At 39.6% G+C, this 17,473-nt stretch overlaps 1 protein-coding gene across 1 annotated transcript in view; it reads right to left on the bottom strand.

Annotated features, from left to right (window-relative positions):
• pld1a (phospholipase D1a) overlaps positions 1 to 17,473 on the bottom strand; it is a 32,700-nt gene that overhangs the window by 7,441 nt on the left and 7,786 nt on the right. Inside the window, exons 2-15 of the mRNA XM_044375584.1 lie at positions 12,330 to 12,542; positions 11,488 to 11,657; positions 10,941 to 11,083; positions 10,070 to 10,181; positions 9,733 to 9,798; positions 8,775 to 8,833; positions 8,363 to 8,455; positions 7,466 to 7,618; positions 5,984 to 6,133; positions 5,405 to 5,488; positions 3,138 to 3,219; positions 2,707 to 2,817; positions 2,363 to 2,548; positions 11 to 224 (exon numbers count right to left, since the gene is read on the bottom strand). Coding sequence (XP_044231519.1) covers positions 11 to 224; positions 2,363 to 2,548; positions 2,707 to 2,817; positions 3,138 to 3,219; positions 5,405 to 5,488; positions 5,984 to 6,133; positions 7,466 to 7,618; positions 8,363 to 8,455; positions 8,775 to 8,833; positions 9,733 to 9,798; positions 10,070 to 10,181; positions 10,941 to 11,083; positions 11,488 to 11,657; positions 12,330 to 12,510 — 1,804 coding nt within the window. The 5' untranslated portion in view covers positions 12,511 to 12,542. The remainder of the gene's footprint in view (positions 1 to 10; positions 225 to 2,362; positions 2,549 to 2,706; positions 2,818 to 3,137; positions 3,220 to 5,404; positions 5,489 to 5,983; positions 6,134 to 7,465; positions 7,619 to 8,362; positions 8,456 to 8,774; positions 8,834 to 9,732; positions 9,799 to 10,069; positions 10,182 to 10,940; positions 11,084 to 11,487; positions 11,658 to 12,329; positions 12,543 to 17,473) is intronic.

The raw sequence follows: 17,473 nt of genomic DNA, 5'->3' as shown, positions 1-17,473 counted from the left end.
TTCTTCACACCTGCGCTGTCGACACTGGTGACGCTGTCTGCTTGCTGCAGGGTGTGTTTGTGCAGGTGTCTGTACAGACTGAAGCGAGCCTTCCTACTGCGACCAATTCCCTTCAGCTTGGGCAAGTCCACTGGATCACTGGGTGCGGTGCCTCGTCCATTGCTCTGGCAGATGCCATCAACAGAGGACACGCCCTTACTGGATGGAGTGTTGGTGGAGCCGGCCTGGGGTCATGAAAACAAAAGAGGACACACTCTGAGCTGTGAGTTTATTAGCCATGTTCATGTGTTTCAACCACAGGAACTTTCCCTTTCCCTTTGAGAAACTCAGTTCCTCTCCCTGCATTTCCACTGTAGGGACCAGGGTCTAAATTAAGTTCCAGGGAGATTGTTTTAACGCCCCAAAAAGTCCCTGCTTGAGGGGTGGGTGGGTAGGTGGGGTGGAGTGGTACTTCTCAGGAGCTTTAGGGGCAGGGTTTGCAAGGATGACTGTCGCTGATTGGTCAAACACACACAGCGTGGCTGCTTTGACTTATGTGCCACTTCATTCACAGAACAAGGAAGTATGGTGCTCTAGTATTGATTTAGGACCAGTTTAGTATGAGTGGGAGACATTTCTCTTTGTTTGTTAACTTGAAAAGTAAAGTAAGGCATTGTTGTCGGCTTCCCGCCTTGTTTTAAAGAAAGGGTGAGAGAAAAAGAGAGAGAGCGCTAGCGAGCTGTGAGCACCAGCGAGCTAGATAAAGAGTGAATGGAGAGAGAGAGCAGCGGTAGCGAAAACAAAGCAGTGAATCAAAGAAATAAAACATTTTCTGATTGTTTCATAGCGATTACGTTCTAAAGCACAAATAAGACCATCAAACACCCAACAGATGATATACTGTGGAGACAGACGCTCAAGTTTCAGTTTCATTTTCCTCTTTTGTATTTCTGCTTTTCATTCATTCATTCATTAGTCTACATCCAACTCATGTAAATTCAAAGAACAGGACAAATCTGTGTTGTTATTTCCTCATGTGTTAATGCTGTGTCTTCAATGCTGCCATCATTTTTAAATTGCTCATGGATCTAATTTGCACGATGTACCTGGTTCCTCAGATGCAGTAGAAATGCAAACAGGACTGCACTACAGGGACTTTAAGTTCCAAGTTTAGTCCCTGTAATTGGTTCCCTTAGTTCCAAAGTACCTGGAACTTTTGGTCGAAAAGGCTTAGGTACACCCACAGCAGCTAAAACTAATGCAGTCTATTACAACAGCCCTGCAAGAAGGTTATAGGTTACTTTTCAGCTTTTGTTGAAACTGTCGTTGATTCAACTTTATCCTAATTTTGGAGGGTGTCATTTGTGGTGATGTTGAATTGTACTGCATTATATTGAGAATTGTTTCTAATATTACATATGTGCACATTGATAAAAAATAACAAAGGGCAGGCTAATAAAGGCAGGTTAAAAAGACAATGAGATGTATTTTATTGTGTGCCTGTGTAGCTTGTAATTCTATCTTTGTGAGAATCTGTTTGAGTTTTGCTTCCCAGAACTAATCAACAATCCTCCCAAAATCTAGCAGGTACTCAGGGCCAACTCCACAAAACATGAGCATGACTGTGCAACCAATTTTAATATGCAATCTTGGTTCATCCTCATGAAGTGAAGAGCATGAAGTAGTACATTTTTAGTCAGATTTTAATGGAAATATTATGGCATTTTGATTTTTCTCCCCATAAAAGGCACTACAATAAAGCTCAGGGTTCACCAAAATATAAGAATTTATTCTCAAGGGACATTAATATCTGTTGTGGGCCATGTCATAGACCAAAGTGTTAATTTAGACCTGACGGTGGTGAGAGTCAACCTTCAATGCATCATTAGGCCCTGCTGGGAAATTTATCTACTAAACTTGTACATTATGAAGATGGATTAGGCTTTTATTGGATTAAGGGGAAGGAAAAACTTACATTGAATTTCCGTGCTGATACTTTAGAATGCTGATGTGTGTATGAGGGTGTACAAGTGTGTGTTTGTATGCGTCATTAAATTGAAGAAGCCAAAGTAATTACAGGTGCTCTGTAAGAGTCTGCTCTTAATATTCTGTATTTATGTGCATAAACAATCACCGCAGGATGCCACTGAGGGTACATGCAGTGCTACTTCTTCATTCCCTCCTGTGCCACTGTGTGAGTGTGAATGCAATCATTTTCTCCTTTTCCTCTGCTCTCCTCCTTTTCCTCATATTTGAACTATTTGTCAGATCAGATGGTAAGAATCACATTGCCTATAACTCCAAACTGTGGACAGGACATTTGTGTGTGTGTGTGTGTGTGTGTGTGTGTGTGTGTGTGTGTGTGTGCTGTGTTCTATCTGACCTGCTCCAGAGCCACGGAGCGTGTTACACTGCCGACATCTGTCAGCCGATGCTCTCTGTCGTCCCAGCGACCATACGCGAGGTCGATCCCGCCGACAAAGGCCACTGATTGGTCAATGATGACGATCTTCTCATGATGTGCCCACAGATAGACGGAGGAAGAGACGTGGTCTGGATGACGCATCACCTGGACCACAAACACATAAAACATAGCACATATAAATTCAGACATTAATGCAAAAGGCACAAATATATTGATATTTCTTAACTTGTAACATGTCCCTTTATATTCTTTTTTGCAACAAGCATACTGCAACCTCTTTCTACTCATAATCCTTCAGTTACCTTGATGTTGGGGTGCAGGTGCATGAGGGTCCTCTTGCTGTAGCCTGAGTTAATGCCCAGGGCGAGCTCCACCTCTTTATATAACATCACAAAGATCCGCACTCCCTGTGTCTGTGGACAGACAGAAAGGAATATAAAAAAAAAGCATTATAAAAAACATACTTCTTGCATTCACACCTGGAAGCTGCCCAGTACAACCCCAGTCTGATCTGCCAGTCACTGAGCAGCTCCACTGGAGGGCTTGCTCAAGAGCACCTCAGTGGTGCTGTTTCACTTTCCCCACCCAGATTTATCCTGGCAGTCCAGGGATTGAACTGACGACCTTCTGGTCAGGAGCTAAAGTCTTCTCATGAGTATAGAGTCTACAGTCCTCATTCTATGCCTATGGGTCATTTCGCTGCCATAATTTAGGCAATTTAGTGCAGACTTACTGCTTTGCGTTTAAGGATACAGTCCAGCCTCCACCTGTTGCCCTCCACCACAGGTCTCTTCAGGAAGATCTCTGGACTCAACCTGAGCAAGGGAGACAGAAACAGACACAGAGAAAGACAGAGGCATAGAGAGGGAGAGGTAGATGAAGAGAGAAAATTAAATATTCCTTTCAGGCACAAACAATGAAAAAACATTAAAAGCAGAAGAAAATAAATGTTTATATTCATCCATCAGAGCTGCTAACATATTTTATATACTCTACATATGACAGACATGACATAATGATAAACTCTCATGAGTCACTCACTTTGGCATCCTGAGCTTACACGTCTACAATGCCATTGCCTCACATTACACAGGCTGACACCTCATTGGACTGCCACAGACCATAAGCCCAGTGATTACTGCCTTGGAACACAGGGATTTCAGCCACGTCAAACTGTTGCACATTTGGCTCTGAGGCACCATAAACTACTATGTTTGAAATGACACTGACAAAAATATTATAAGTGTGGCAGTAGAGACAAATACAGTGTGTATTCCCCATTAGAAAACTTCATACAAATGATAATAGAGGATCAGAAAGGCAAAACAGTGATTAAATGGAACTTCAGATGAAATACAGACAAGGATAAGTTTCCTAACTTTGCAAAGCAGTTGAGCCGGTTATTGATTAGATTAGATTTGCATCTTTGCTATACCGTGTGCCTGGTTACTGTACCCTCAGAGTGCAATAAAGTTTAGAGCACAAGAGTGACTGTCATTTGAAAACATGACATAAATTAGATTTTTCTTTGTTTTCAAGAGAAATTGTGTTGCTTAATTCTTTAAAATTACATAATATCCTTGTGGTACGTGCGAAACAACACACACATTAGAAAACAGTGCAGTGTGCTCTTTCAGACATCTGATACAGTAGGTCAGATAATCGTTTATCACATGAGGATCATATGTAAAAAGAAAAGTGGAGTAAAATAAGAAGAGACACAGACAGACAAAGGGGCGTGTAGCGGAAGTGTAAACGGATACAGGGACTGTATCTTTCTGTCAGTGTATTTCTATTCTGGGTGTGTGGATGAGGCTGTAATTAGAGCATGAACCATTGCATGGCCTGCTAGTGAGCCGGACTTGTGGGTAAAACATAAATTAATGTGTAACAGCGTATACTACACCAACTAGGTATCAGAGTGTCATTGCTGTCTGCTCATTCTTTGGCAGCAAGAACTGTGTATGGTCTGTTTGTTTACCAAATTACTGAGATCAGCCAATATAACTATCCTTTATTATGTTCAGCTGGTGCAGGATACAATTTTTAAAGCATCGCCTATCATACTACAGTTAAATACTGCTGAATGGTTTATCCATCTTACCATTTAAAAAAGGACTGTAGCATTATTATTACATGACAAGTGCAAAGTACATAAAAAAATAGACGAGTAATGGTGGATTCTGAAACACTAAATCACACATGACGCAATATAACATATGACGTATCTTGTAACAATGACAACAACCAAACCCTACCATAATCTACCAAAAAGAGGCCACTATGTTCTGTGCACTTCGTATTTTAGAGTTTACACAATCAGTCAGCAACCAGCTACAGTGTGGTATGGTGTTACTGTTCCCTATTGGTTGAGTCCACTAATAGCAACACACTGTGTGTTTTTATGCTGTTTTGCCTGCAGGATTACTATTCTGTATTGGATGTTGCAGTGTTATTTTTTGTTTATTTGTTCTTTATTAGACATAATAGGTGAGACAAGACATAATTTAATATGAAATGTGATTTGACAGGGTTGACATGAGACAAAGATGCTTTGCATTGAATATATACAGAACCAACAGCGAAAAAAATAAAAAACATCGTTAGGCTCGAGTGTGAATTGAAACTGCAGATACAGTTGCTCTTGTGTTGATGTGGGTGTGTGTGTATGTGTGTAAGTGTGAGTGTGTGTGTGAGTGGCAAGTGGCATCTCAGGTCCAACCCCATCAGCCATTTTATGTTATATCTTCTCTCTGCTTGCTTTTCTCTTTTTTTCTGCTTAATCTTTTTCTTTTTTCTTTACTTTATAAAGTATCACTCATGCTGAGTGAGGCAGTTGGTTTTCCCTTCCTTTGGCCGCCCCCTGCCCTTTGAAGGGAGTTGGCTATAGATGTTGCAATGTTGAAGCAAGACACTGGGTTGTTTTTACTTGTTTCTCACACTTACGCCTGACAGCAATCACACCTCAACCAAGATATCTTCGACATGCATGCTACTCACCACCAGTCAGTGATAAAGATTTCCTCTTTAGCCTCCTCCAAAGCATCAGCGACATCCTCCATGTAAGTCTTTCCATTCACATACCTGCAAAGGAAAATTACTGTTACACTGTTTACCCTTTGAAATCAGTCATCACTGTCACATTTGCTTGGGTAGACATATGCAAACATGCACATGCAGTGTTTCACTTTGCACTGTGTACAGTCAATGAATAACTTGTGTCATTTTAGCACACACTGTCCTATCACAGGTCGCCTTACAACTACCACAAAACCACAAGTAAGTCATAAGCAGACTGAAAAAACAACACAAAAAACAAGAGCAATAAGAGGGCCATGAAAATGCATGTCTGTTAAGTTCCCTTTCTTAACCATGCAGGCTACACCCATAGCTGTGTCATCATGACATAACTGTTCTTTAAACACTCTCTTTTTCCATTCGCTCACAGGCCCACATGTCTGTCCCTCAGGCTCTTTGCTGAGTACAAACGTAATGACGCTACCACACGGACAATTCAATATCACAGAATCTGCGTGGTGAAGGAAAGAGACTGCAAAACTTCTCTCCCAGTATAGCTACCATTTGGCAGGGATGTTTTCCTCTTCCTGTGCAAATGATCCAAAGCGGTGATCTCGGAGGAAAGCCTTCCCATGATTCCTCACAAAGCTTTCAATGCTCTGACCCCACCAGCGGGCATGTCTGTAGCTGCTGCATTTAAACACCAACGTCCTGCAATGAGAATGTACACAGACACAAACTCAGACACAATGAAATAAACTTTAATGTCTGTGCTCAAACACACAGACACATATAGTCTTGTTATGGGCTATAGGCATGAACAACATTGGTTCCAAGACATGAGGCAATTATGCGACTTTTAGTCTCATTTATCTTATCACCGCTGAACAATTATCAAAGCTGCCATTTTTGTTTTCCTTTTGTGAGATAAAAGAGCTGAGCAATTATTCCTGAATTAAAATAAGCCTCCAGGAGGTTGGAATGGAAAGAAACTTAAGACAACAATCCACCCTGTAATACCAGACTATTAACAACCAATTTAAGCAATGTACTGTAGCTATGATTTTCTAATCTCACGGGTGATTTTTGAGTCACGTTACAGCATGGCTCAAGGGATGGCAATGTTGGTCTGTCCTTCCTTCTTGTCCAGACTGACAGTCATGCACCTCAGAGAATTATTTCATTGTGACTTTGGTTATCCCCTGTCTTTGTCAGTAGCACCACTAGCAGGTCAAAGTATTCACTTATCCAGTGAAATATCTCAAGATCTACTGGATAGATTGCCATGAAATTTGGTACAGACATTCATGTGCCATTCAGGATGAAATGTAATGCCTTTGGGGATCTCCTGATTTTTCATCTTGCATAGCATCAGGTCAAAAATTTAAATTGTCCAACACTTCGGTTTATCAATTACCTGAAAAAGTAATGACATTTCCATTGATCTCAGTTGTATGTTGTGGCTAATTAGCAAATATTAGCATGCTAACAAGCTAATCTGCAATGGTGAACATGGTAGACATTTTTCATGCTGAACCTTGCAGCCGCTAGCATGGCTTAGTCTATGTTTTTTTATTTTTATTTTTAACATTGGTTGAGATTTTCAGCGCAAGTTGGATGGAAAAAAAATATTTTTAGCTTTTAAACATCTGGTTTTGGTGCCAGACCAGGGGTTGACATGCCACAATCATACAGGGAAAAGTTAAAACACCTTTCTCTGCGGTTGTAGATTCAACAAACCTGAATGAAATACAATGTATTTTCACCAAAGGGAGAGATTTAACATCTTCTCCATAGCTACTATGGCTGCCTACACATTAAAACTCACAATGGAAGCAAAAGGTATGCCTGTTCTCTTGGGGTTGTGGGAGTTGTATTTTTCTTTTATTGAAGGAAATCACTGTTTAAGGACTGAGTGAGACAGACTGAGAGAAAATATACTACCCCATCACAAAATAACCCTCTGGAATACATTTTAACATCATAAACTGATTTTATTTTAACATAATAAGCCAGTCACACACACACAAACAAAAATATAACCTGGATAGGCTATCGACCCTGACTCCATGTTTGGTCTCTGTGTCTTTGGAGTCCATCTTGATGCTGAACTCTTTATCCACCAGCAGGACGAAGGAGATGGCCCCTGAGTCTGGTTTCATATACAGCAGGAATGAGTCCTTCACCACCAGCCAGCTACACAAAGCACACAAATACCTGTCATCAGTATCATCATCATCACTGTCATCATGAAGATTTATGATTTGTGTGTCTACTTTATGTAAACTTCTGTGGATCTCTATTGATTTCTGTGGACCGGTTCTTCAGGGTGTAGGAAGAAAATCATCACGGAGAGGTAGGTGGCTGGGCTGAACGTTTCAAACGTGTGGGATTTTTTTGTGTTGTCTTTAGAAAATAACAATAAAACACTGCTCACATAATAATTTGGCTGTGATAAAGAGAAAGAATGAAAAACGAACAGATGAAGAGAGATGAGGTGGTGTACGTCAATGAAGCTGGGTTGAAGATACTAAGATACTAAGATGTTTGCAAAGTACAAACATAAATAAATACACAAGAGAGCCAAAAATACCTCTTATTAAAATGCTATCATTATTATGTTTTTAATTTTCAATGAATGGTGACTGCGTTTAACTTTTTTCTCTTTTTTTTACCCACTGTTTTTTAACACCCACACTCTGACAGCTTCATGCCAGAAATCTGCGTCTGGGAATGTGTAATTTCTTTTGTACGTAGCATTCATCACACCCACATTTTTAGACATGTTTGCCAGTTTAAAAAAAAAAAAAAAGACATTCACTGAAAAAAGGAGAGAGGGAAAAATGCAAGTCCATCTTCCTGTGTATTATAGTATAAAACTACAGTATTGTTAAAGAGAGACAAAGAGAGCAGGAGACAAAGACAGAGGTAACCACACACCGTTTGGACCAGCGGTAGCAGGCCTGGCTGTGACCACAGCAGTTCATGCCAGGGATACGATGTCCACCTGAACGCTTATAAATCATCCCTTCCCTGGAACAGACATAACAAAACAGTAAATGGATAAGCCAACATGTTTTTGTGGAGTTTGACATTAAGAAAAATATACAATAGACTTCATGCTTTAAATATGTTATATATATAAAAACTTGGGTATAAGGAAAGTATATTCTGTAAAATTTGTAAATAAGCATACTCAAAAAAAAGCATTTTTTTCATCCTGATCTCAGATTTCAGCTCAAGTGCTTCACTCTGCTGTTAACTGTTAATGTCTTATCCACCTGAGACAAGACTGACATAACAGTTTTTACAGGTGGGATGAAAAGAGATTCAAAGAGGAGAAAATGCTCACAGTCCTTTGGGTCCCAAGTCATGAATGAAAGATAGTTGGCTGATGTCAATGAACTCCATCTGAGAATAGACAAGAAGAGACAACAAAAGGCTTCACATGGTGACTCTTGTGAAGAAAAAAAGTGATATACAAACATCAACATGTGACTGTGGGCAGGCAACTATTACATCCACACATACTATCCACCTGGAGAGAGTTCAGCTCATCTTAAATTATGTATTGTCACCTCAAATATAAACTTTAATGTGCCAGAATGATGCACAGTATTATTATGTCAGCACAGGACTGGAACTACACTGTGGCTAAACATAGTGTTGATCTGTTTCAAAGGCTCCATCTACCATAAGGGTATAATGAAGAGAACATATTATACTTTTCTTTATTGGTCCAAATATAAGACAACTCCCAATTTTGAACAAATAAAAAGTATTTGGATGCAGTGTAGAAGACGATAATCAACACAAATGACAGTGCTGTTTTAAAGAAATTATCTGTAACACAAGATATAGTATATATTGTATATGTAATTTCCAGAAAAATAACTGTCTTATATTCAGGCTGACATACATTTTTTTTTTATTCCATGCATTCAATAGTCATCAGGCCTTTAGCACATATGGGTAACATACAATGAGCAGCGATAATATGCTTAAATTCCTTGACTGTGTCAACATAAAGCAGACACAGTGCTATGGGTACACACAGATTAAGCATCTGTGTCAACACTCAATGTTCCACCATAAGGGTAGAACATGGAATAAGGTAGAAAAACACTGCTAATTATGTTTACTTTAAAAGTGCATCTCAGGCGTCTAGCTGACATGAGTCATTTGGTTCATATCCAAAGAAATTCCCAATACACACAAAATTAGTATAAATGTTAAAATCTAGATTGGCAAGCAGTCATTTTGAGGTTATGTCTAAGTGTGACATTGCAAAGCCTAGTAGGATTACTCACCGTATGGTGATATTTGCGGTACATAGCCATCCTCAGCAGCTTGTTCAAATAGTCTTCTAATTGTCTCTGCAGAAACACATATACTATATTTTGGCCACTGTGAGTATTTTAATGACAAAATCCATGCATATAAACACTTCCATGCACACACACATACACACACACACACAAGCATACACACAGTGAGAGAGTGTTTTAGAGGATACATGTGTTGACAAGTACCATGGCAACAAGTGAGTGCCAGCTCACAGAGCTCCTTTCCATAAAGTGAAAATATGACAAAAGTGGATTTTCCAGCCAAGAAAACAAAGGCTGCAAACACAATGCTGTGACATACCCTCCTGCTGGAAACCTGTTCGTCTCGCACCAGCTCATCTCCTCCTCCCCTGGGCAGGGAGGGCATCTCCCTCACCTCACTCTTCCTCACTGTCTTCCTCCTCACTGTGTGGCTGAGGAAGAGAAGAGGAGAAACCAAGAGTTTGTGTGTGTGTTTGTGTGTGTTATGTATGTTCACAAAGTCCCAGAGTGCAACAGTCTGATGGCTTGCGGATAGAAGCTGTCTCTGAGCCTGCTGGATCTGGCTCTGATGCTTCTATACTTGCCTGATGGTAAAACAACATAATTTCCTGTGTACCTTCCAGCGAACAGGTGTTGGGACATGCAAATATAAAAGCTTGAATTAGATGACAGCAGGCTAACTCAGTGTGTTGTGTTATATCGGCCAGGGATGCAGAGCGGCAAAATTGACAATAATCATATGAAAACAGTGATACAACCACCAAAAAGAATCTGAAAATACACCCTTTTATGGGAGACACAATAGAAAAAAAGTCAACAACACAGACAAAGAGAGTGAAAGAGAGAGTAAGACCAAAGCAAATACTATTAAAATCCACAGGGAAACATTCTATTGTTTTCAAGTGGGCACATCACCAGAGTGAAAAAGAGACAGAGACAGAGAGGGAGGGCAATAAAGGGAGAGACAGAAAGGTGCATTTGAGGACATAAAGATCAAATTGTTAATTCATAGAGTTAAGACTTGGTTTGAGGTGAAGGTTTATCTCTCCATGGAAAGACTGTGAGTCAGTGCACAGTGACAAAAAACAAATGTGCATGTGTGTTTGTGTAAATTTGTGTTGGTAGTGTTTGTACATATGCACGTCTGTGTGGAAGTGTAAATCTGCGTGTGTGTGTGTGAAGGCGCCAACCTGCGTGACGGCAGCGGTATCCTCATGAGGGTCTTGTATGTCCTCAGCTCTCTGTGCAGCTCCATGAAATGTTTCTCCTTTCTCTTTACCATCCAGGTAAACTCACCATGCTTCAGCTCAATCTTAAACACTGCTGGCAGAGACTAAACACACACACACATAGGTGGAAAGTCAGAAATGTGTGTTTACAGTAAGAGAGAGAAAATATCTGTTGTAAATGATGATGTATTATATATCAGGATAAACATTAAGGTTAGAATCATTTTAATTGCTTTAGGAGAAAATATTTAAATTCAAGTGTATAAAAAGTCTGTAAGAATTGTGACTAAAATTAATTCTAGTGATTTATAATAACAATTAAGGCATTTTAACTTAAAGCATTCATTTTTTTTAAATTAAACCTGCCAAAACATTGCCATAAATAAACAAAAATAAGCATAAATATCCAAAACAAAATGTTGATGTATTCTGGAAATAATAAATTGCGCAACATGAAAGAGAAAGTGCGAGATACTTTGTTTTTGTGATTGTATACTCTGTGCAGTACCTTGTTGACACTCCTGTGGTGAGACAGGTTGAAGCGGTCCTGTGCGGTGGTGAATCTCTCCACCTCCAGGATCCGTGCAGTAATGGGAACAGTGGGGAGGTAGACCGTAGCACTGGCCTCCTTAAAGCCCACTGTGGCGTACACGGCTGAAAATGGGATACGACAGTCCCCTAGGAAGAGAGAGAGAGAGAGGCGGTTGTTGTTCAGTTTGTGCATGTAGGAGTTTCTCGGGCTGGTTTTGGAGGCGAGTAGGCTGCATTGCTGAAAAGTCGGCCTTTGTTCAAGATTTTTTTTTTTTATGCATTGCTAGTTTGCAGCGTTAGGTCAAATGTTTCTGTTTATTCTCTGGTAAAGTTTGTGAGATCTAAATTACGTAAAGGAAATAGTGACCCCTCAGACTCTTGCACTGTTTAGATACCAGTTAAGAGGCTCACTCTCACTTAGCCGTCCTCAATTTCCTACATTTCCCAGAGACCCTGGGTACAACCCTAAGAGGACAGCATGAACTTATTGCTCTGGGCTTACAGAGACATGTACAGTCGTTCCATCAAGTTCAGTCTCTTGGGGAGTTTGCATAATCCTACCATCTGAACTGTTTATCACTGGAATAAATGGGCACTTTGTTTAGTTTTAACTGGCTTTTGAATAGTTTTTGCAGTATTCTTTAAATATATTGTTTTCAAAATAATCACACCTACTGTACAGTAGGTGTTTGTATCACTCAGGGTTCTTTGTTCTGTTTTTTGATTTAGTCTATTTTAGGTATAATCTTGTACTTGAGGGAAATGATGGTGAGATCATAATATTCAATACAGAAAGACAACAGGCAAATACAAACACACCTACGTAGTTTCCATCATCGACCTCCTCTCCCTCCCCTAAGTCCAGCTCTCTGGTATCCAAGCTTTCCACAAGGTCAGCCATCTTGATGCCGTCGTGTTCGTCCAAGACCGTTGTGGTGTCAGAAACTTCCGAGTTCACCAGGTTGAGGTTACTGGTAGTGGGCTCAGCTTTACCCAGCATGCTTAGCAGTTAAGCCCCCGAGCAGGGCTCACCTAGAGGAGAGGAGAGGAGAAGAGAAATGATCATTTTGAAAAATCAGAAAAACTTTATGACATTGTAGTCATGTTCTGCGGAATAAATGGAAACTTGAGAATTTCTGGGTTTACATGTTCTTGTTCATGTTGTAAGGATGTGACCATTTCCTGAGTGTACATACAATCCCACAGAGAGGGTCATTTGACCTCTAGTGATCATACTTCTCACGACTGGTTACCAAACCGTGCTGTTTTAACATAAGAGTCCCAAAAGGACCCAGAAGAATGCAGGACCTTTGACAAACATACGCACGAGACAGTTGTAATCCCGGATGAGCCCCCATTGTTATGTTATGGCTGGTTCAAACACCAAACATAATAATGGACACAACACCAGTAGAAGTTTACTACATATGAGTTTATTGAAGTAAATTAATTAAATGACACAGTGGCACTAGGATGGGAATATGTAAAAATGAGACAGTTCAGTGCTGAAAATCAGCCAATCAGGTGACAGAAAGGAGATTTTCAACATAGGATCTGATGTCTGTTTTGTAATCATAGCTCCAAAATTTGCCTATTCCAAACACAGGGTTAATAATAAAGATGGTAAATATCTACAGTTGCAACTAACAATAGTTTTCATTATTGATTAATCAGCCAATTATTTTATATCATTTTAAAAATAAAATGTCAGAAAATAGTGAAAAATGCCCATTATAATTTTGTAGAGCTGATGGTAACATCTTAAGTCTTGTTTTGTTTGATCAACAGTCCAAAACCCAAAGATAGAAGATAAAGTCCATGTAAAGGAAAATCAGAGATTTCTTTCTTAACACATTATACATGTCAGAAAATGATTGCTGTAAACATGTGAAAAGACTGAACTATTGAATTATGGAGTTAAGAGTGTTAAACTGTTTTTCGTCATTTCTGTGTTCAGGATTTTTTGGGCGGGCCAGAAATGGAGGCTTGATGATGTAGAGGGGTTACCAGCATGACCCCTCCCCCACTATATAAAACACTACATCATACATACTCATAGTTATTACTTTTACACTGGATAGTTTTTCAAACTTCAACTGGATACAACTAGGATTCACTTCAGATAATCCGCTGTTACTAGTGAATGGGGCCATTTTCGCTCAATGTTGACACTCAAGGAGTTATTTTAAACTGTTCGGCTGGGAGGACAGAAGGAGTCGGAAGCAACCGACACCTGCCTCCGCCCCCAGCCTCAGCTTCTGCATTGGCTGTGCGGCTGGGAGGTCTCTGGCCAGAGGGGAGCATTTGCTGGGCAGCACTTCATCAAAAAGCACAGCATGAGAGGCAATTGCTACGAGGGTGAAAGCCACAATGAAGCTGCCGAGGACTTTTCAGCAGAGAAGTGAGTAACATTAAGTGCACCAAACTCCACTGACAAAAATGACAATGTAACATAATGATGTTTGGTAATGGATCTTCTGTTAATTAGTCATTTAGGTTATATTTTTACTGAAATAAGTCTACATTTACCTAAAAAATATGTGCTGAATTAAACAGTGTCTCCTAACGTTACTTTATTTTTAAAGCTCTTAAAAATAAAGCTTTTGAAGCTTTATTTTTAAGCTCTATAAATATCTATGGATTACTTTTGACAACTAAAGCTAAGCATAAGCAGTGGACAACAAATATACAGATGGATGAAGTAGAAGTAGAAATAACTCACTTACTGAAAAATGTCACATAGCTGGGATGTGATCTGTGCCAAACATAGTATGAGTCATAGATCTTACGCTCATTTTAAGATTAAGTAATCCCCTTGTGCTCTCTATGAAATCATCCACAGTTGTTATGTTTATCCACTAATTACAAACCATTGTGTTGATCATTATTCTTGGAGCCATAAAATAAAATAAAAAATCTGATTTTTCTGCAGAAACATTTGCCATTTTCTTTTAATGATGAAGAAAACAATCATGCTGAAATACAGTCCTAAAAACAGGAAAAAACCCTGTTATATTATCTCTAATACTGCACCAGACAGGGCTGCAGCTCTTAATTGCTTGTATCTTGGATCCAAAAGTGTTGTTGAGAATAAATTATTTTCTGACCAATAAATGTTGCACCAACTGGACAACAGAAGAGCTTTTGAGAATGGGCAGTGCCTTTAACTGTGGTGGGCTGAGATGAAGTTGTTCTCTCTATGAAAGGGGGGTTAAAAGGGTTCAATTCAGGTTGTGACAAAGTCAGATTGGTTTATTATCTCGGTGATTCAGAGAATTATTTTGTGCTTCTGAATCTCAGCAGTACTGAGATCATACACTCACAACCGCACCCAAATTTCCAGTATGGCACATTTACAGTAAAACTAACCTTGTTTGGGAGTTATGGCTGCCTGAATAAAATGTGCATGGCACAAACTGCTCTCTCTCTTGCTGTTCGTGACTTCAGAGGAGTATTTATCAGCACACGTCCACTCACATGTACACATCCCTGAGAGCTAACCTACTTAAATCCAGCTAATGACCAACTACTTGCCTGACTGGAATTCAGTGACACACACAGTGACTGACATAAAGGAATCAGCTGACACCTTCCACCTCACCCAAATCAGACATGTCATCCCGAGTTTAATGACTTGTTATGTGCAGATGAGCCCATTTTGTCACTTCTTAATTTTCTTCTGTCTTTCATTTATTATCTTGCCCTCTGGGTATGGGTCAATGTCTTATACAGTGCAAAAACATTGCAGTAACTAGACAACTATAGGACAGAGACCATCATTGAAATTTTAAACTGATTTTTCTACCCTTTTTTATTATTTTGTTGATCTTTATCTGCATTATTTAAGGTCTGAATGTATTTTCAAAAGGAGAATCAGCATTGAATCATCTACATTATGTCAGTAATCTTTGTCACACAGACAGGCTCTACATGCAAGAGGAAGAGTTTATAAAACATATTTCAAATAAGAGGAAGAGCTACTGTATTACTAAATCTTTTCCAAACACAAGTTGACTAAAAACATGTCAATGCACAGTTGTTACAGACACACACACATAAAGTCCTCCTGGGATGTGCACAGCATCACCCCAGTTTCATTTTAAAGGCGGCTTCACCAGAGTGTATCTGATGAGTGTTTTATTAGGGTCAAGAAGTCATTTATTCATCCACACGGATCTTCTGCTTACAGATTCTTATTTTATATTCGGGTCAGTAACGTCTCTGCTTTCCCCAACCTAGCAGTATAATTTCTCTTTGACTGAGATTTGAAAACATTCTATTTTTGGCAGCCTTACAAAATATTACTCCACAGTTTGTGGTATTTTGTCAATGCTGTATCTGTAAATGCTTTCACTGACTGCACCCATGGGAGTGTGTGCTAGTGATGTGATTCACTGTGTAAGATAAGCTGTAAGACACCATCACACTGAGTAAGACCTTGCAAAGCGAGGCCTTTAGGACCCACATGCACATCACACACACACACACATCCTGCCACACGTACGTGAAGCAATAACTGTAAGTGCACCTCTACCTGTGCAATAATGCTAAATTAACACAAACATAAACACAATATGCATTGTAAACACAGTCAAAATACAACTTTTTGACAACTACTCCTTGCAGCATAGACACGTGTAAACATGCAGCAGGCTACATTTATTTCATGATAAGTGGATGTTTACGTTGAGCAAAGAGCAGTGAAACTGTACTAAATTCCCCTTTTTTTTGTTTCACTATAACCTCACCAATACACACTGCAAAGAATATGAGCTCCTGTTTGTTTCGAAACAATCCTTGAGATGCCACAAACCTGCTAAACCTGAAAATGACCTATTTCACGTGTTTGATACACAGCTGCTCCGGCTTCATTTCAGCCCCAAGAGCAGTCATCTGTAAAATCCTGCATTACTAAGGCAGGATACAGGCAGGGTGTGGGAAATAACAGTCCTGTAGTTACAACAGCCACAACTGCATTTTCAATCTTCCACTTTTCAGTGGGAAATAAAAACCACTCAAAAAGAAAGACTCAAAATTCCACCATGCAATATGCTAAGTCATCCAAGACTACCCCATGCTTATGTGGTCCATTAATAAACCTCCCTCCACCCAAGACAGGACAGAGTAGAGAAGAATAAAGAGTCAAGAGAGCAGAAAAGTGGGGAATGAAAGAGAGGAGCTGACTCAGCAGAAAGGTTCTGAAAAGGTTCATAAAAGTTTTAGTATAATTGTTACTGATGTACATCACTGCGAATCATTTTTATGTATTCTACGCTGTCTTCTGTATTAGCAGTTCAACTCAATTGTAGTGGTATAGAAATGTAGCTCACAAGTATGGCTAGTGTCTTATGAATACTGACTTGACAAGAATGTGATAAACGTTATTCCAGAGGATGTTAACAAGGCCTGTAAGATTTATTTTGGGAATGTGCTACGTGACTAATGTCTTTATAAGCAGTGCCGATGCCCCCTGCTATCTTACCCCAGCTCACAGCGATCCAAAAGCATTAATATGAAAGATGAGCATAACATCATTAAACATACAAACCAACTAATGAAAGGCAGCCAGAAAGCAGCTGATAATAAGAAAAATAAACACCCTTTTTGGATAGGACACATACAGAAGGGGTTTACAGGAAATGTGGTGTAAAGTTTCAGAGACAGCAGCTACAATGACTAGCAAGAAAGAACAGCTGTGACTATTATGATGTATTGACATAGCAAGTGGAACCTCGTTGTCACCAGCGAACAGAAAAAAAAAAGAGGTCTTTTCTGGTCTGGTTTCAAGTGAACAGGGAGGAGTAGCACCAAACGATGAGGGTTCTGGTGATTCACCAGATTTCTGGTCTGTTCTCTCTGAGGCAAGTTTGGGCAGGAACAACACACACATAATTATACTGTCTATACACAATGAAAAAGAACAAGGTCAATTGTTTCTTTACAGTTATTGGAGGCAAAAGAAA

Source organism: Thunnus albacares, chromosome 15 (assembly GCF_914725855.1).
Source record: "Thunnus albacares chromosome 15, fThuAlb1.1, whole genome shotgun sequence".
Taxonomy (NCBI): domain Eukaryota; kingdom Metazoa; phylum Chordata; class Actinopteri; order Scombriformes; family Scombridae; genus Thunnus; species Thunnus albacares.
Note: the sequence above shows the minus strand (reverse complement) of the source record. Positions and strands in the feature narration are given on the sequence as shown.